At 43.8% G+C, this 21361-nt stretch overlaps 1 protein-coding gene across 1 annotated transcript in view; it reads left to right on the forward strand.

Moving 5' to 3' along the window:
* Positions 1 to 19960, forward strand: part of LOC110525363 (protein FAM222A) — a 67798-nt gene extending 47838 nt beyond the window's left edge. The window contains exon 3 of the mRNA XM_036979495.2: positions 16508 to 19960. Coding sequence (XP_036835390.2) covers positions 16508 to 17991 — 1484 coding nt within the window. The 3' untranslated portion in view covers positions 17992 to 19960. The remainder of the gene's footprint in view (positions 1 to 16507) is intronic.
* Positions 19961 to 21361: the final 1401 nt, after the last annotated feature.

Consider the following 21361-nt stretch of genomic DNA (forward strand, 5'->3'; position numbering starts at 1 on the left):
CCTCACTGAGCTCGAGCTGTTTTGCAAGGAGGAATGGGAAAGAATTTCAGTCTCTCGATGTGCAAAACTGATAGAGACATACCCCAAGCGACTTACAGCTGTAATCGCAGCAAAAGGTGGCGCTACAAAGTATTAACTTAAGGGGGCAGAAAAATTTTGCACGCCCAATTTTTCAGTTTTTGATTTGTTAAAAAAGTTTGAAATATCCAATAAATGTCGTTCCACTTCATGATTGTGTCCCACTTGTTGTTGATTCTTCACAAAAAAAATACAGTTTTTTATCTTTATGTTTGAAGCCTGAAATGTAGCAAAAGGTCGCAAAGTTCAAGGGGGCCGAATACTTTCGCAAGGCACTGTACATGTGTAAGCCTCTCACCAGTCTCGAATTTGACTTTCACGATATTAACTTACGTAGAATATCTCAACAGTATGGGATGTTTAGTGAGAAGGACATCTTCAATAAGAATCCCTATTGTAAACTATCTAGGGTGATGACAAATAGGGTATTAACTTCAGATGGAATGATTATAGATTCTTGTTTAAGGATATACTTTCCCATGCATTAAATTAAATTGAAACAGTAAATGACTCCACCAAGGCAACATAAGGTTCAAGATGTGTATTATTACATTTTCAAAGCACCACATCAAAATAAATAAATAATATACCTTAATGATTCGTGCACAACCCATGTCCAAATTGTTTCAAGCTTGCCTCTTGAGTGTAGAGGGCAGTATTTTGATGTTTGGATGAAAAACATACCCAAATGAAACTGCCTATTTCTCAGGCCCAGAATCTAGAATATGCATATAATTGTCAGATTAGGATAGAAAACACTCTAAAGTTTCCAAAACGGTCAAAATATTGTCTGAGTATAACAGAACGGATATTGCAGGTGAAAACCTGAGGAAAATAAAACAAGGAAGTGCTGTTCTCTGTTCCATTGCAAGCCTTACCTCCATTTAAAGGGATATCAACCAGATTCATTTCCCTATAGCTTCCACATGGTGTGAACAGTCTTTAGAGATAGTTTCAGGCTTTTATTTTGAAAAATGAGCGAGAAAGATCACATCGCGTCATTGGATGCCTGGGTGCCAGCAGCGTTTTGCATGCGGCAACAGAGTGGAGCAGACATTTTCTCTCTCTCTCCTATTGAAGAAGCTATCGTCCGGTTGAAATATTATTGATTATATAAATTATATAATTGTAAAAACAACCTGCGGATTGATTATAAAGAACGTTTGACATGTTTCTACGAACTTTACAGATACTATTTGGAATTTTCGTCTGCCCCGTCGTGACCGCTCGAGGTTGTGGATTTCTGAACATAATGCGCCAACCAAATGGAGGTATTTTGGATATAAAAATAATCTTTATGGGACAAAAGGAACATTTATTGTGGAACTGGGAGTCTCGTAGGTGCAAACATTCGAAGATCATCAAAGGTAAGCGATTCATTTTATTGCTTTTCTGACTTTCGTGACCAATCTACTTTGCTGCTAGCTGTTTGTAATGTTTTGTCTGCTGAGAGAGATGTCCTTACATAAACGCTTGGTATGCTTTCTCCGAAAAGCTTTTTTGAAATCTGACACACCAGGTGGATTAACAACAAGCTACGCTGTGTTTTGCTATATTGCACTTGTGATTTCATGAAACTTAAATATTTTTTGTATTTGGCACTCTGCAATTCAGGGGATGTTGATGAAAATGATCCTGTTAACGGGATGGGTGCATCAAGAAGTTAACCCCATTGGTGCGTTGGAGCTCAACAAAAATGACAACACACATAAAGTCCAGAAGCACCCCACCGTCGTGGTTACTCACTACTCGTAGATATTCCCTCAGTGAAGTATGGCAGTTCCTTGCAGGTTTCCTCACAAGATCCACAGGAAGCACAGCTATCAATGCAGACAGTACTCTTTAGCAGTAACAGAAATCCCATGGGAACACGAACTCGTTAATCTTTCCCAAGCAATTCTCTCTCGGTGTCACACGATGCTAGGCCAACCTCAAGGCTGTCAAATACCTCCACGATGAGACGGTAGCTTCAGTCTTTACTAAGTCTTTCTTAACAAAATTATAACAACTCTCATAAAATAAAATCGGTATTTCCCTTCAAAACTCTAGGTATGGGTGTTGTTCTATTTTTACATCTTCTTTTAGAATGTTTCTTCACCAACGGTCATAATGTAACGTCCATCCTTTTCTCAACGTCTTTCTCCCTCTTTTTCCCCCAGGCCTCCCGTTAACCAGGTCAACTCCCATTGGCCACAGCCTAACAAGCCAACTTATTGGTCAACTTAAAATTAAAAGCAAACCAACCTATTCACTTATACATTAAATAAATATTTCTTAAAATAAATGCATTAACAACATTACAATTCGGGAGCAATTCAATCACCTTAAATCTAATGGCAAGTAATTATAACAAATAACTCAATACTAGGTTCTAACAAGAATATTACACTTGAACCGTGTGAAGCATTTATTTGGTCTGCAATTTCAGAGGCTGGTAACTCTAATGAACTTATCCTCTGCAGCAGAGAACTCTGAGTCTACCTTTCTTGTGGTGGTCCTCAGAGCTAGTTTCATCATAGCGATTGATGGTTTTTGCAACTGCACTTGAAAAATCTTTCAAAGTTCTTCATATTTTTTGTATTGACTGAACATCATGTCTTAAAGTAATGGTGGACTGTCATTTCTCTTTGCTTATTTAAGCTGTTCTTGCCATAATATGGACTTGGTATTTTACCAAATAGCCCTATCTTTATACTTTCGAGTGGTGCAGCGGTCAAAGGCACTGCATATCAGTGCAAGAGCCATCACTACAGTCCCTGGTTTGAATCCAGACTGTATCACATCTGGCCGTGATTGGGGCGGCACAAAATTGTCCCAGCAGGGTGGGACATCATTGTAAATAATAATTTGTTCTTAATTAACAGACTTGCCTAGTTGAATTAATATAAAAATATATGCACAGTTGAAGTCAGAAGTTTACATACACCTTAGACAAATACATTTAAACTCAGTTTTTCACAATTCCTGACATTTAATCCTAGCAAAAAAAATCCCTATCTTAGGTCAGTTAGGATCATCACTTTATTTTAAGAATGTGAAATGTCAATTTTTTAAATTTTAATTTTTTTTTTATTTCACCTTTATTTAACCAGGTAGGCTAGTTGAGAACAAGTTCTCATTTGCAACTGCGACCTGGCCAAGATAAAGCGTAGCAATTCGACACATACAACAACACAGATTTACACATGGAATAAACAAAACATACAGTCAATAATGCAGTAGAACAAAAGAAAACAAAAAATTAGGTAAGTTAAGGAAATAAATAGGCCATGGTGGCGAAGTAATTACAATATAGCAATTAAACACTGGAATGGTAGATCAACAGAAGATGAATGTGCAGGTAGAGATACTGGGGTGCAAAGGAGCAAAATAAATAAATAAATACCAGTATGGGGATGAGGTAGGTAGATAGGCTGTTAACAGATAGGCTAAGTACAGGTGCAGTGATCTGTAAACAGCTCTGACAGCTGGTGCTTAAAGCTAGTGAGGGAGATGTGAGTCTCCAGCTTCAGAGATTTTTGCAATTCGTTCCAGTCATGGGCAGCAGAGAACTGGAAGGAAAGACGACCGAAGGAGGAATTGGCTTTGGGGGTGACCAGTGAGATATACCTGCTGGTGCGCGTGCTACGAGTGGGTGCTGCTATGGTGACCAGTGAGCTGAGATAAGGCGGGGCTTTACCTAACAGAGACTTGTAGATAACCTGTAGCCAGTGGGTTTGACGACGAGTATGAAGCGAGGGCCAACCAACAAGAGCGTACAGGTCGCAATGGTGGGTAGTGTATGGGGCTTTGGTGACAAAACAGATGGCACTGTGATAGACCGCATCCAATTTGTTGAGTAGAGTGTTGGATGCTATTTTATAGATGACATCGCCGAAGTCGAGGATTGGTAGGATGGTCAGTTTTACAAGGGTATGTTTGGCAGCATGAGTGAAGGATGCTTTTTTGCGATATAGGAAGCCGATTCTAGATTTAATTTTGGATTGGAGATGCTTAATGTGAGTCTGGAATGAGAGTTTACAGTCTAACCAGACACCCAGGTATTTGTAGTTGTCCACGTATTCTAAGTCAGAGCCGTCCAGAGTAGTGATGCTGGACAGGCAAGCAGGTGCGGGCAGCGATCGATTGAAAATCATGCATTTAGTTTTACTTGCGTTTAAGAGCAGTTGGAGGCCACGGAAGGAGAGTTTTATGGCATTGAAGCTCGTCTGGAGGTTAGTTAACACAGTGTCCAAGGAAGGGCCAGAAGTATACAGAATGGTGTCGTCTGCATAGAGGTGGATCAGAGAATCACCAGCAGCAAGCGCAACATCATTGATGTATACAGAAAAGAGAGTCGGCCCGAGAACTTAACCCTGTGGCACACCCATAGACTGTAAGAGGTCCAGACAACACGCCCTCTGATTTGACACACTGAACTCTATCAGAGAAGTAGTTGGTAAACCAGGCGACGCAATCATTTGAGAAACCAAGGCTGTCGAGTCTGCCAATAAGAATGTAGTGATTGACAGAGTCGAAAGCCTTGGCCAGGTCGATGAATACGGCTGCACAGTAATGTCTCTTATCGATGGTGGTTATGATGTCGTTTAGAACCTTGAACATGGCTGAGGTGCACCCATGACCAGCTCTGAAACCAGAAGGTATGGTGGGATTCGAAATGGTCAGTAATCTGTTTGTTAACTTGGCTTTCGAAGACCTTAGAAAGACAGGGTAGGATAGATATAGGTCTGTAGCAGTTTGGGTCTAGAGTGTCACCCCTTTTGAAGAGGGGGATGACAGCGGCAGCTTTCCAATCTTTGGGAATCTCAGACGATACGAAAGAGAGGTTGAACAGGCTAGTAATAGGGGTTGCAACAATTTCGGCAGATCATTTTAGAAAGAGAGGGTCCAGATTGTCTAGCCCGGCTGATTTGTAGGGGTCCAGATTTTGCAGCTCTTTCAGAACATCGGCTATCTGGATTTGGGTAAAGGAGAAATGGTGGGGGCTTTGGCGGGTAGCTGTGAAGGGTGCCGGGCAGTTGACCGGGGTAGCCATGTGGAAAGCATGGCCAGCCGTAGAGAAATACTTTTTGAAATTCTCAATTATAGTGAAATTATCGGTGGTGACAATGTTTCCTAGCCTCAGAGCAGTGGGCAGCTGGGAGGAGGTGCTCTTATTCTCCATGGACTTTACAGTGTCCCAGAACTTTTTTGAGTTAGTACTACAGGGTGCAAATTTCTGTTTGAAAAAGCTTGCCTTAGCTTTTCTAACTGCCTGTGTATATTTGTTCCGAACTTCCCTGAAAAGTTGCATATCACGAGGGCTATTCGATGCTAATGCAGGATGCCACAGGATGTTTTTGTGCTGGTCAAGGGCAGACAGGTCTGGCGTGAACCAAGGACTATATCTATTCCTAGTTCAAAATTCTTTCAGAGGGGCATGCTTATTTAAGATGGTGAGGAAGGCACTTTTAAAGAATAGCCAGGCATCATCTACTGACGGGATGAGGTCAATGTCATTCCAGGATACCCCGGCCAGGTCGATTCGAAAGGCCTGCTCGCAGAAGTGTTTCAGGGAGCGTTTGACAGTGATGAGGGGTGGTCGTTTGGTCACAGACCCATTACGGATGCAGGTAATGAGGCAGTGATCGCTGAGATCTTGATTGAAAACAGCAGAGGTGTATTTGGAGGGCGAATTAGTTAGGATGACATCTATGAGGGTGCCCGTGTTTACTGATTTGGGGTTGTACCTGGTAGGTTAATTGATAATTTGTGTGAGATTGAGGGCATCAAGCTTAGTTTGTAGGATGGCCGGGGTGTTAACATGTTCCAGTTTAGGTCACCTAGTAGCACGAGCTCAGAAGATAGATGGGGGGGCAATCAGTTCACATATAGTATCGAGGACACAGCTGGGGGCAGAGGGAGGTCTATAGCAAGTGGCAACAGTGAGAGACTTGTTTCTGGAAAGGTGAATTTTTAGAAGTAGAAGCTCAAATTGTTTGAGTGCAGATCTGGATAGTAAGACAGAACTCTGCAGGCTATCTTTGCAGTAGATTTTAACACCCGCCCCCTTTGGCAGTTCTATCTTGGCGGAAAACATTATAGTTAGCAATGGAGATTTCAGGGTTTTTGGTGGTTTTCCTAAGCCAGGATTCAGACACGGCTAAGACATCTGGGTTGGCAGAGTGTGCTAAAGCAGTGAGTAAAACAAACTTTGGGAGTAGGCTTCTAATGTTAACATGCATGAAACCAAGGCTTTTACGTTTACAGAAGTCAACAAATTAGAGCACCTGGGGGGTGGGAGTGGAGCTAGGCACTGCAGGACCTGGATTAACCTCCACATCACCAGAGGAACAGAGGAGAAGTAGGATAAGGGTACGGCTAAAGACTACAAACTGGCCGTCTAGCACGTTCAGAACAGAGAGTAAAAGGAGCAGGTTTCTGGGCAATAATAGTAGAGAAAATTATTTATTTCAGCTTTCATTTCTTTCATCACATTCCCAGTGAGTCAGAAGTTTACATACACTCAATTAGTATTTGGTAGCATTGCCTTTAAATTGTTTAACTTGGGTCAAACGTTCCAGGTAGCCTTCCACAAACTTCCCACAATAAGTTGGGTGAATTTTGTCCCATTCCTCCTGACAGAGCTGGTGTAACTGAGTCAGGTTTGTAGGACTCCTTGCTCGCACATTCTTTTTCAGTTCTGCCCACAAATCTTCTATAGGATTGAGGTCAGGGCTTTGTGATGGCCACTCCAATACCTTGACTTTGTTGACCTTAAGCCATTTTGCCACAACTTTGGAAGTATGCTTGGGGTCATTGTCCATTTGGAAGACCCATTTGCGACCAAGCTTCAACTTCCTGACTGATATTCTGAGATGTAGCTTCAATATATCCACACAATTTTCCTGCCTCAGGTTGCCATCTATTTTGTGAAGTGCACCAGTCCCTCCTGCAGCAAAGCACCCCCACAATATGATGCAGCCACCAGAGGACATTTCTCCAAAAAGTACGATCTTTGTCCCCATGTGCAGTTGTAAACCGTAGTCTGGCTTTTTATGGCGGTTTTGGAGCAGTAGCTTCTTCCTCGCTGAGCCGCCTTTCAGGTTATTTTGATATAGGACTCGTTTCAGTGTGGATATAAATACTTTTGTACCTGTTTCCTCCAGCATATTCACAAGGTCCTTTGCTGTTGTCCTGAGATTGATTTGCAATTTTCGCACCAATGTGCGTTCATCTCCAGGAGACCGAACGCGTCTCCGTCCTGAGCGGTGTGTGGTCCCATGGTGTTTGTACTAGCGTGCTATTGTTTGTACAGATGAACGTGGTATCTTCAGGCGTTTGGAAAATTCTCCCAAGGATGAACCAGACTTGTGAAGGTCTACAATTTTTATTCTGAGGTCTTGGCTGATTTCTTTTGATTCTCCCATGATGTCAAGCAAAGAGGCACTGAGTTTGAAGGAAGGCCTTGAAATACATCCACAGGTACACCTCCAAATGACTCAAATTATGTCAATTAGCCTATCAGAAGCTTCTAAAGCCATGACATAATTTTCTGGAATTTTCCAAGCTGTTTAAAGGCACAGTCAACTTCGGTACGTAAACATCTCGCCCACTGGAATTGTGACAGGGTAAGTGATAAGTGACAGGATAAGTGAAATAATCTGTCTGCAAACAATTGTTGGAAAAATTACTTTTGTCATGCACAAAATAGATGTCCTAACCGACTTGCAAAAACTATAGTTTGTTAACAAGACATTTGTGGAGTGGTTGAAAAACGAGTTCTAATGACTCCAACCTAAGTGTGTGTAAACTTCTGACTTCAAGTGTGTGTGTGTGTGTGTGTGTGTGTGTGTGTGTGTGTGTGTGTGTGTATTTTTTTTATGTATATATTTATTATATATATATTTTATACAGGTTGCAAGATCGAATCCCCGAGCTGACAAGGTAAAAATCCGCTGAACAATGCAGTTAACCCACTGTTCCTAGGCCCTTATTGAAAATAAGAATTTGTTCTTAACTGACTTGCCCAGTTAAATAAATGTAAAATATACATATTTTAAATAACATCCCTACCTTGTCACAACAACTAATTGGCTCAAACATATTAAGAAAGAAAGAAAATCCACAAATTAACTTTTAACAAGGCACACCTGTTAATTGAAATGCATTCCAAGTGACTACTTCATGAGAGAATGCCATGAGTGTGCAAAGCTGTCATCAAGGCAACGGGTGGCTACTTTGAAGAATCTAAATATAGAATGTATTTTGATTTGTTTAACACGTTTTGGGTTACCACATGATTCCATATGTGTTATTTCATAGTGTTGATGTCTTCACTATTATTCTACAATGTAGAAAATAGTAAAAATAAAGAAAAACCCTTGAATGAGTAGGTGTGTTCCAACTTTTGACTGGTACTTTATATATAAAATAATACATATATATTTACAAAAAAAATAGATATCTATATGGGGGATTGGAAGTGATATAGATTGTGGCTTTATTAATGTAATTGTCTATCTGCAATAAAGCTGATCTACCCTAATATATATGAGGGTAGATGGACAATTACATTAATAAAGCCACAATCCAGATAATTTTGTGTGTGTGTGTAATACTGAACAAAAATATAAATGTAACAATTTCAACAATTTTACTGAGTTACAGTTCATATAAGGAAATCAGTCGATTAACAAAAAAAAATCATTAAGCCCTAATCTATGGATTTCGCATGACTGGGCAGGGGCACAGCCATGGGTTGGCTTGTGAGGTCATAGTCCCACCCACTTGAGAGCCAGGCCCACCCACTGAGGAGCCAGGCCCAGCAAATCAGAACTATTTTTTTCCCCACAAAAGGGCTTTATTACAGACAGAAATACTCCTCAGTTTCAGCAGCTGTCTGGGCTGCTGGTCTCAGATGATCCCGCAGGTGAAGAAGCTAGATGTGGAGGTCCTGGGCTGGCGTGGTTACACTGGGTCTGCGGTTGTGAGGCCAGTTGGAAGTACTGCCAACTTTTCTAAAATGATGTTGGAGGCAACTAATGGTAGAGAAATTAACATTCAATTCTCTGGCAACAGCTCTGGTGAACATTCAGGATCTCAATTGCATGCTCACTTCAAAACTTGAGACATCTTTGGCATTGTGGTGTTTGTAAAAAATGCACATTTAAGAGTGGCCTTATATTGTCCCCAGTACAAGGTGCACCTGTGTAATGATCATGCTGTTTAATCAGCTTTTTGATATGCCACACCTGTCAGGTGGATGGATTATCTTGGCAAATGAGAAATGCTCACTAACAGGGATGTAAACAAATGTGTTTTTCAGAGAAATAAGCTTTTTGTGCATATGGAACATTTTATTTGGAGCTAATGAAACATGGGAACAACACTTTACATGTTGCTTTTATATTTTTGTTCAGTGTAACAATCAACCTTGTGATTAACTGAGATAGATGAGTGTACCTGGGATGTTTTTTTCCTGATGCTGAGCAAAGCAAGCAGCGGGACTCTCATTTCCCCCCCACATGCACTTGAATTCGTTTCCCTGACTGAGGGCATAATCAACATGTCCCCCACCCCCGCCAGGCAACTGTACCCTGTTGATAGCTGGCTCACGCAAGCTCTTCCATTCAGTTTTCTCTCTCTCCATCTCTCTCTCCTCCGGAAGCTCCGGCAGGGGAGCCAGACATTTGATTGACTGGTGGCCGAGTCGGCAGGACAGCTCTTATTATAGTTTTTACCTCTGGCGGGGGGGGTCTGGCCTACAGCCCCTGCTTTGTGTGCCCAATAGTCAATTAGAGGTGGCGCACCGCCGGGGACGACAGGGATGCAGGGTTAATTGCAGAGGACCTAACAGCTGGCTCTATCAGGGCCCATTGTGCATTGCAGAAGTTGTCACGGCAATCGAGGACCGGCCTGTAATCGTTGACTAATCAGCCATGTGCCAGATGACACCTCCATTAGCACAAGGCAGGTATTGTTTAGCGTGCCGCCTCTGGCTCCTCCCTCCACCCCCTGGCCTGCGCTTCCTTTCACAGCCCTGCTTTTGTCTGGCGTTGGGGGGGGGGGGGGGGGGAAATGTCATAGACCCTGATTCAATCTAGCCAAGGACCCAACAATAGGCACGGGTCAAGGGTGTCCCCTCGCAACAATGCTTTTTCAAATCTGTCAATTCCCGAATGGCAATACATTTAAACAAGTAAAACTTTTTCCAAAGTAAGTGATTCGGGCATGAGGGATTGGAAGGCCATTCTAGCCATTAATTATTAACTTGAATAGCTCCATAACAATGAGGTGGAAAGGGCAAAGCGTTGCTTGCTCGCTCCGTGGATGGAGGGAGGACAGATTGAATATGCAGCAGCATGGTGGAAATGGAAAAAAGTAGATTAGGATGGCTTGGCCTAAAAGCATTGTGGTTTATAGGGTGACAGGGCTGAAGCTGGGGCTGCAGCAGCTAATGTCCTCTGTGGCCCTCAATGGTGCTGACAGCTCATGCACATTTAACAGCAGCAACTCGTCTCTGGAGAACAGGTTAACGCCGGTGAACCTGGTGGATGTTGCACTGTGGCTGACCCTGTGTTTTCTTTCATCTTTCTCTCCCTCTCCCTCTACCTACCTACAAATCAGCTCCTGTTGTATTTGCCCCAACTCTCTCGTCCTCACAGCATCTTTTGATTTGGTTAAAGCTAATGCATGTTATGTGTATATCATTCTGTGAAGACATAATTGCAAACAGCCCAACCACCTAGTAGTTCCCCCTCTTTTTTTAAACAAGGACATTTCCTTTGGCTTTGTTGGTGTAGGATAAGAGGGGATAGATGAACGTGTAAAGTAAGCACCACATTGATACTGGCTTGTGCCTGAGAATGAGAAAATACCAGATGCTCTCATTTGATGTGTGACTCGTTGGCTTCTCATAATAACTAGAAATATCCCCAACCTGCTCATGATTTTAGAACGTTTGGAGCGCTAATAAATGGAAGCAAGGAAGGAGAGGATTTCATCCAGTTCTTTCCGGCTTATTCCTGTGAATATTCAATTAAGCCACTAATTAGAATGCCAACCAGTTTTATGCTGCTCTGAATTTGATACTGTACTCTCGCGTCTCTCTCCTTTCCTTCTCCCTCCTTTCCTGCTCCCTCGCTCCCTTGTTCCCTCCCTCTCTCCCTCGCTCCCTCCCTCGCTCCCTCCCTTCTTTGCCTCCAACTCACATAACTCCACGCTCTCCTGCTCACTCCGTCTGCCACTGCTTCTTGTGATCAACACAATTTGACCCCTCACTTAGAAGTGCACCGAATTTTTTTTTTTTTTTTTTTTTACAGTCTAATTCCGTTCCCAGTTCTCTTTATTGCTGTATCGTACCCAGTGGACCTCATCATACCCAGTGGACCCCACCCCCCACCCCATCCTTCCCTCCTCCTCCCACCTTGCCTCCTACATCTTTCCCTCCTCCACCCCCACACACAGAAAATGAGTTAATCAGAATTCAGAGTACCGCTGTCTAATTAAAGGAGTGTTAATTGAGTGTTCAGGATTGGGCAACACACACACACACACACACACACACACACACACACACAGCTCCCACAAGACGGCACAGGGCACCCCAAGGACGATGCCCTTGGTGAGCTCCATGTCACCAAAACCGATGCAAGAACAGTTACAGCCACTTTATCTGCTTTGTGTTATTAAAGGCCCTGTTGAGAAAGGCCCTCTGCTGTTCAGTCCTGTTCTCTTCAATTCCATCTCACCGTGCTGTAGTTTATCCCTAGCTCTGCCATCTCTGTCTGTCTCTGTCTCTGTCTTTGTCTCTCTGTCTCTGTCTCTCTCTGTCTCTCTCTGTCTCTCTGTCTCTCTGTCTCTCTGTCTCTCTCTCTGTCTCTGTCTCGGTCTCTGTTTACAGTAGTGGTACACACAGACACTAGTGGTGTGCTGGTCAGAGATTTTTTTTTGCCGCCTGATTTAAAATATTTCTAATTTCCAACATTTTGGTAGAACATGTCTAATTAGCTAAATGCAGCTTCTCTTCTGTCATTATATTTTGCCCTAGAAGACTAAATAAACCCTTGCTCACCAGAATCATTTAATAAATTGATAGATTGCTTCAATATAGTTGACTTAAGTAAAGTTTTCTGTCTGTTTCTTTCGTTTAGGGCCCGGGGAGTAAATGCAAAAGCAAACATTGGTACCTGAATGGCCTTACTGAAGAGCTCAGTGACTTAACGTGGTACCGTCATAGGATGTCACCTTCTCAACAAAGTTCATCAAATTTCTGCCCTGCTAGACCCCGGTCAACTGTAAGAGCTGTGTTTGTGAAAGGGAAACGCCTAGGAGCAACAACGGCTCAGCCCTGAAGTAGTAGGCAAAACAAGCTCACGAAACAGGAGTGCCGAGTGCTGAAGCGCGTAACACGTAACAATCTGTCCTTGGTTTCAACACTCACTACCGAGTTCCAAACTGCCTCTAGAAGCAACATCAGCACAATAACTGTTTGTCAGGAGCTTCATGAAATGTGTTTCCATGGAGGAGAAACCGCACACAAGCCTAAGATCACCATGCACAATGCCAAGCGTTGGTCCTTTGGGTTGGTTGACCATTCTTGATACACATGGGAAACAATCCATGTCACAATTGTCTGAAGGCTTGAAAATCTTTCTTTAACCTGTCTCCTCTGCTTCCTCCCCTTCATCTACACTGATTTGAAGTTAATTTAGCAAGTAACATCAATAAGGGATTATCACTTTCACCTGGTCAGTCTATGCCATGGAAAGAGCAGGTGGTCTTGTGTAAATTGGATTTTAAGGTATTGTTTTCTCTTATTCAACCTGCCCGTCACCCACCTGCCCTTCATCCACATAATATTTAATGACCCTAAACCCGCCCACCCTGTGGATATAACCATGGGGACTGCGGGCAACCCGTGCATCAATCAATCAAATACATGTATTTTTAAAGCCCTTTTTACATCAGCAGATACACTAACATACACACACATTACCTCTCTTACTCGGGTGCTTGGCACTAATGAGCGATGGCATTTAGAGATGTGCCCGCTCTGACACATGGGCATTGTGTGCTGGGTGGTTAAGGGCAAAGGTCAGCCCGTTAATTGCCTCCCTGCCATCTCCTCACCCTGGCGTGGGAGCCCAGTCCAGCTCTCACCACCACTAGCTGCACCCGGCAATGCCACTTCTCTTCACTTCAGGTAGTTTAATCTTGTGGTATCGGGGTTGGATAGTCATTGAAGTGATGGTTTGGAGAGTGGTAGTCGTAGCATTTTGCTATAAAGCCGTGTTGGTCTTTCCTGTTTTTCTTCTGTTCTGTGACACTGTTTCAGATGTACACGTGAGAGTGCCGGTTGTCGCCTCATGCCTCGTTCTGAAGAAGAGAAAAAAGTTTGTTCTTCCATCCCCAGGGGAAGTAATTAATCCGTACAGGGCTGTCAGGTGTTGAAATGAAGCGAGTGTGAAGCATTTAGTCCAGGAGGCATTGCAGGCTGTCGCCCGCCCAGGCACCTGTTGTCGTCCCTGCCCTACATTTCAGCAGAGAGCAGGATGCTCCAGTGATGGCAAGTGAAACACACAATCACAGCTGGAGCTCGTGCGTGTGTGTGTGTGTGTGTGTGTGTAGGAAACCCCTAGCCCTGGTGGGAGGCAGTAGGGGGAGGATGCTGTGTGTGTGTGTGTGTGTGTGTGTAGGAAACCCCTAGCCCTGGGGGGAGGCAGTAGGGGGAGGATGCAGTGTGTGGGTGCCTCAGTGTGTTTATCAGCCAGTACCATCTGTACTCTGCTGCTCAGCACTGTGATCTACTGCAGCCAGAGCCAATAAGTCCCACAAAGCTGCAGATCTGGCCTGAACACCGCCAGGCAGTGTCCTTTCTCCATGGCCTTAGTTTACTTATCCTGACATACTGCTCCTCCTGGGAGAAGACCGATGAAGAGACCCTGGCCATGCACATCAAACACCACATCAAAGTGTGTTTGTGGGCGTGTGTGCATACGAGCGTGTTTGTGCACAAATGAGGGGGAGAGAGAAACAGAAAAATCGAGAGAACGGGAGAATGATGCAGAGAATTGTGTGTGTGTGTCACAAACCCTGCAACAAAGAAATGATTGTAGGCAATTAGAATCAGAAAAAGCACAGACACTAATTTACCACCTCCATACTTCTTCTCCTCCTCATACTTCTACTCCTCCTCATACTTCTACTCCTCCTCATACTACTTCTCCTCCTCATACTTCTACTCCTCCTCATCCTTCTACTCCACCTCCTGGTCCTCATCCTTCTACTCCACCTCCTGCTCCTCATCCTTCTACTCCTCCTCATCCTTCTACTCCTCCTCACCCTTCTACTCCACCTCCTGCTCCTCATCCTTGTACTCCTCTGCCTTTGTGGGGCTGAGATAGGTTCTACCTGTTGACAAATGACGGGTGAGCCGGGGAGAGATGGATGGAGGGAGTAGTGGGGCGTTTCTCTGTGGCCAGCCTGATCTCATAGACTGAGTCTAGGTTTCTGCAGGAGGGAAAATATACGGCACAGCAGTTAGGTGTGGAAACTCACCAGAAAGGAATGGGAATTATCCACCTTTTTTAAAGAATTTCCTGGCTGTTTCTGGCAGGGTTTTTTAATTGTTTTTTTTCTCATGTGGCAGTAATTAGGAGAAATCATGGGGGTGCGAAGGGCGGCACAGGTCCTTTAAACCATGTGACGATCAAAGATGTTTTTTTATCCTGTGTTGTAAAGAAGATCAGAAAAAACTGCCACCGTACCATTAGCATGTTTCTTTTCTCTTTAGAGCAAATGAAATAAGTACCTGTGGGAACATCAAAGCATGGTGCCACCACTGCTGTCACCAGGGAGGGTTGGGAGAGTTGTGTCCCAGTCCTGCTACCCACTAATCTGGATGCCTATGGTCCTTTATGCACAAGTCCAGATTCGGACATGTACAGTGTCCTTATCAGGAAACTCATACTTGATGTTAGTCATACACCTGCAACTTAATATTAAGGTGTTCTTAATGTTTTGTAGACTGTGTATGACAGTTCCATCCCATTGTGATCAGTTCATTTACAGCCATAAACATGGGATTGTGTGTTTTTTTAAATCCAGTCTTAATAAGTCTAATTTAGGACCAATTGTGATGCTGGAGTCTGATGTATCTGTCATTGACTATTGAAGGTTGTGATATATAGGCCTAATATATCTGTCATTGACTATTGAAGGTTGTGATATATAGGCCTAATATATCTGTCTTGAACCATCAATGTTTTACTTCGACATACAGCATTTAATCCTCTTGTAGTCGGAGCAAAGGGAACGGCTTAAAAAGCATCTTCCATTTTGGCATTAAATTCACAGACATGAATACTATGCCCTCCCCCTGCTTTTTAACTCACACTTTATTTCCTTTATGATATGGATCTTGTCGATTGAATCATTTTCACAGTTGAAGGCCCATTGCATTGTAGAAATTAACTCTACATGGTATCAGTAATTGGAGCGGAGAAATTAGAGTTGTGACTGCTTAGCTATGGAGTCTCTTTAACATGACTTTGTGATAGGAAATGAAAGGGAGTAAGTCCCGCTCACACATCCCCTACCCTCAACTCCTCAGGTTGCCATAACATTCGTTGACTGGTTCTTTGGCTTCTCATTTTGGTGCTTTTTTTGTTAGCTTTTGCAGAAAAATGACATTTTTGAAGAGGTTACAAGTCATTGGTGGCAGTTGATTTATCGTTGGTCAATTTAGTTATATTCCCTGATGCCACTTTTTGTCGGACGTAGTTAATTAGCCATGAAATTGTCTGAATAATGTTGTTTGAATCCAATATCGCCATGGTACCCCACCCCCCAACACTGACATGTTTTATTTTTTTGTATGGACATTTTGCTGCCTGCCACCTCTACTCACGTCGGTTAAACTCTTCCTACTTGAGTAAAGGCCAATCAAAGTGTTTTGTGTGAGCGGACTCCAACATTGTGGCATTTAATTTGGGGGGTTGGAATGGCTGCAGGTACTCCAGATAGCATAGCCCCACTACAACCACCAGTTTCAGTTGTGCATGACCCATGAGCTTGGTTATGAAAGTGTAATTCTGGTACCAGGCAGAATATCTATCTAGTGTTACACCCATAGAGATGCGTACGTATATGACTATATTAAGGTGTTCGAATCCAATCTGTGGTTACTCCCCTATACTACAACTTAGATCTAAACGTTACATTAAAATATATTTTTAAAATTCTGAACCATTGTAGTTATACTTGTGGTCACGTATTAGTTTGATGTTCCCTGGGGTGACGTATTAGTTTGATGTGACATATTAGTTTGATGTTCCCTGGGGTGACATATTAGTTTGATGTTCCCTGGGGTGAAGTATTACTTGGTCACATGTTGGTTAGCTCTGTCCCTTGTTCTCACTCCAGTGTCTCTCTCTTTGTTTTGCAGGTGAGCTGGTGGTTCCCATGCATTCTCCCCGCTACCCAAGTGTGGCTGAGCTGGATGCCTACGCCCAGAAGATGCAGAGCAGCCCGCTGTCCATCAAGATCTTCCCCACCAACATCAGGGTCCCCCAGCACAAGCACCTTAACCGGACTGTGAATGGCTTCGACACCACAGGTAGCCAGCGCTATAGCCCCTACCCACACCTCCACACCGGCGGCTACACAGGCCTCCTGGCCATTGTCAATGCCTCCTCATCCTCCTCCTTCGGCCCCACTAAGGGCATCATCAAGAACTCGGAAGGCAGACGGACTAAGCTCTCCCCAGCCCAAATAGCTGTGGCCCCGTACCCGCCCCCTAGCAGTAGCACTTTAGCCAATGGCCACGGCCAGATGGTGTACCACACGGGGTCCTCGAAGCCCCCTGAAGCACTTGCCCTATCCCGCTCGGTGCCCCCTAACGTCACTGTGGCCGGCTCTATGATCCCCGTGACAGGGGGGCGAGGCCTGGCCCAGCCCCTCTCCCAGTCCAATCTTCCCTCCATCCAGAGCATCATCTATCAGATAAACCAACACTGCCAGGCCCAGGCTCTGCAGCAGGTGTGCCAGGGGGCCACCTCCTCCACCGCACCTTCCACCAACCCCAGCCCCTCCAAGAAGGGTGCGGGGGGTGTCATGGGCATCTCCTCTGGCTCCTCGGGGGGTGGCTATGTGGGCAGCATTGCGCCCCAGCCTAACATGGTGTACACAGGAGCGGGGCTGCCGCTGGCGGCCCACAGTGGCGAGGCCATGAAGGCCGGGGTGTACTCGGACAGTATGGACTACATCCTGTGGCAGAAACAACAGCAACAACAGGCTGTGCTTCGCATGTACAGTGGGGGCAGCGGGGGAGGAGGGGCCATCAGTAAGTCCCCTGAAAGCTGTGGTGCCCCGGGGGGAGGGGGGATTATGGCCAAGGCCCAGGTGTTGTCGTCATCGTCCTCTTCCTCCTCCAGACCCTACCACCTGACGGGGGGCGTTGGCAGTGGGGGGTGCCTGGACAAGGTCAGCTCCTCCCCTCTGAACTGCATGGGGATGCATGGCAACTTCTCTGTGGGCCAATACTTTGCCCCGCCCTGGAACAGCGTGCTGGTCACCCCTGACAGTGACTGTTACAACCCCCACCAGGAGCTCCTGAGGACCACCACAGGAGGACCAGCTACGGGGGGCCACAGGGAGATGGGCTACCACCACCACCCCCACCACCATCACCACTACCCCGCCATGGACAGCGGGAGTGGGGGAGGCCTGTGCTGCAGCCTGCCCAGTAAGAGCCAGCTGTGCAACACATCGGTGCTGAGCAGCAGCCTGCAGTCTCTGGAGTACCTGGTCAACGACATCCACCCGCCCTGCATTAAAGAGCAGATGTTGGGCAAAGGCTACGAGACTGTGTCGGTGCCACGGCTGTTGGACCACCAGCATGCCCACATCCGCCTCCCAGTTTACAGATAGAACGGGGATGAGAGCGCGAGTGCCAGAGCTCAAGAATTAATGAATGAAGCGAAATCTGGATTAAAGGTGAGGGACAGAAGATCTTGATTACCTGGGGATGTACAAGTCTGTTGAGACTGGCACTGCTTGAAGCAGGGAGGGGGCTCCAGGGAGGGAAGCGATGGCGTTAGACTGGATCCTGTGTTGGATGACAGGCTGGGGGGGGGGGGGGGGGGGGGGGGGGGTAAATAACCACTCAGCCCAGAGTGGTTATTTATCAGTGGGGGAGAAAAGGGATTTCAATGGTTTTGGTTTTTAGAAGATTCTCCTGATGTCCCGTGGTTGAGTTTGCCAACTGGAATTTGGGGCAGTTTTTTTTGTTTTGTTTTGTTGTTGAGTTGACTAAACCTTTTCCTGAGAATCATAGCTTGATATGAAGTGCATACAGCCACCTCTGTTCCCCCATCCAAATAGAACGCCAGTGGGGTGCTGTAGTCACATAGAAGGACCCAAAGGGCCAAGGTGTAGGGCTGCTTTCTAAACTCCAAAAGAATACGCACACACATACATTTGCTTACACAAGCACGCACGCACGCACACAAGCACACACACACAGACCTATATGCATACACACACATACACAAACAGATCACAATATACTAAGAAGAAAAATAAAAACATGGAATCAATACTTTGGTATGATGTGCAAGAATCACAATATTGACTGAAAAATATATTACAATATTAGTAATTATTGTTATAATTGATACTATAAATTGCACTGCTTGGAGTTTAAAAACATTTAACTTTGGAGTTTGGAATTGGGTAGTTTGGATATGATATGTTGAAGAAACTTGAAACTACTTTTGTTGTTTTCTATATTTGTGGGTATATTATATGCATTGGCTGCTATGGGGAAAAGTGTCTCAATGCTTTTATTGTTTCATTTGGGGTTTATTGGTTTATTTAGTTATTCCTCCTCAAACTGACAGGCAGTTTCTGATGTTCTAGTGTAAGGCATAGTGGCTGGCCAGAGTGCTCTCTTCTCTAACCAACACTGGAATCTACAGTATATCTTCAAAATAAAAAATGTTGCAAAGAAAAGATGAGAAAAATGTCACTATTGAAGATTGAGAGGTCGTCAACTATGACCTCTTGTGTGTATTTGTTTATTTTTGTCCCCTAGACCCCCCCCCCCCCCCCTAACAAAGAAACCCCCGGTTTAGGAATCTGAAAATGAGGCTGAATCAGCTTTTTCATATGAGAGGGCTTTTTACTTAATTCCGCTATAATGCTATTCCTCTCTTGCCTAACTTTTATAAGTAAGTATGGTAGAAGTGGGATATCCCTTTCACTTTTGGGCCCTATCATATAGAAGGAGTGTGAGCCGGGACCAAAGGGGAGTCTGTCCAGGGTACACCGATGTGCCCCATACCCCGAAGAACAAAGTGAAACAATCATGCCCTGTCCTCTCAGGTGATGTGAGATGAGACAAGGTTCACTGCTTTTTCCTAGTACGTTTCAGCCCATGGTTGAGATGAGTTGAGCCCGGGTCATTCATTGACTTTAGGATTCAGAACATTTAAATATTTATGATGTCTGAGTTTCCCTTGAATGTGCTGCACTTAAATTACTGAGATGTCTAATGCCTTTTGGGACTCGAGTGAACCCGAGAAAAAAGACAAATTGGATCAGTGCAGCAGTGAAGCAGTCCTCTGGTCCTAAATTAGCATTTCCTTTGTCAGTCAAATTTCACTGGTAAATTGAATTTATTAACTGGAGAGAGAGCTGGGCTTTGTCACGAGGAAATGCTGGCAACAGTGGAGATATATAAAGTGCAATTATTATGACTGTATTAACGTTTCTCTGAGCTTACACCAAAAAATGTAAACTACAGTTGTGAATACATTCCCAATGTTCCCCGATCCCCATCCTTTTCTGTTTTCAGGTGTAAAATAAATCTCATTTGAGAATATATTCAGAAGCCAAATCTTGGCTGTGAGAATTGTCATTATTTTTCTACTGTCCTAAAAAAAAAATTAGAAAAGGATCTCAAGTCAAATATCCATGATTCTGGAGATGATCGTGTTTTTGGCGAGTCATGGTGTGGCTATATCTAAGGTTTGTGTGTGTGAAATGTGTGTTAAAAAGGCTTCATAAATGCTTTTGAGGTCATTACAGAACCCAAACTAACCTTTGCATTGCTCTTTTAAATTTGCCACGTGTTCAAATGGCCTAGTATGAGTTGCATCCATTGTTCACATACAATGAAAAATAACAATTATCAACCTACAGTCGTTGTATCTTCGAATTTGAAGATATTCCAACACTGTATCCCTAGATTTACTAGAGCCACAAAAAGGAGACAACTAACGGCATCCGCAAACATAATTTACGTTTTCCCCTCAACCCGCTTTTTAATCAGAATCATGAGTCTTAATGAATATGCTAATAATGTTTGTGGAAGTCCTTGGAATGCTGACAAAGCAAAGCTCTTAGACCAAAGAGTACCTGGACTTGCACTAGTAGTTTAAGTTAGCATCAAAGGCCCAATGCAGCAGTTTTTATCTCAATATCAAATCATTTCGGGGTAACAATATAATTACCTTACTGTGATTGTTTCTTTTTGAGCATTTTAATTGAAAACAAACATTTCTCAAGCAGGAAGAACTGAACTAAAAGTTTTCAGTTAGAACTGAAAATGTGCTGTTATTGGCAGAGCGGTTTAGAACGCGCTCTTATTGGTGTATTAACTAATTTACCACATGGTGATGTCACCAGGCAGGCCAAAACTCCATCCCACCAAAATAGGCTGAAATTTCAGGCATTATTTTCAAACAGCTCTTACACTAAAAGGGCATTTATAATTTTCACAATTTTACAGTATTATTCCAACATCGTTTGGAAATGTACAGTGCCTTGCGAAAGTATTCGGCCCCCTTGAACTTTGCGACCTTTTGCCACATTTCAGGCTTCAAACATAAAGCTATAAAACTGTATTTTTTTGTGAAGAATCAACAACAAGTGGGACACAATCATGAAGTGGAACGACATTTATTGGATATTTCAAACTTTTTTAACAAATCAAAAACTAAAAAATTGGGCGTGCAAAATTATTCAGCCCCTTTACTTTCAGTGCAGCAAACTCTCTCCAGAAGTTCAGTGAGGATCTCTGAATGATCCAATGTTGACCTAAATGACTAATGATGATAAATACAATCCACCTGTGTGTAATCAAGTCTCCGTATAAATGCACCTGCACTGTGATAGTCTCAGAGGTCCGTTAAAAGCGCAGAGAGCATCATGAAGAACAAGGAACACACCAGGCAGGTCCGAGATACTGTTGTGAAGAAGTTTAAAGCCGGATTTGGATACAAAAATATTTCCCAAG

This window comes from Oncorhynchus mykiss, chromosome 6 (assembly GCF_057628025.1).
Source record: "Oncorhynchus mykiss isolate SJ-2025 chromosome 6, ASM5762802v1, whole genome shotgun sequence".
NCBI classification, from domain to species: Eukaryota; Metazoa; Chordata; class Actinopteri; order Salmoniformes; family Salmonidae; genus Oncorhynchus; species Oncorhynchus mykiss.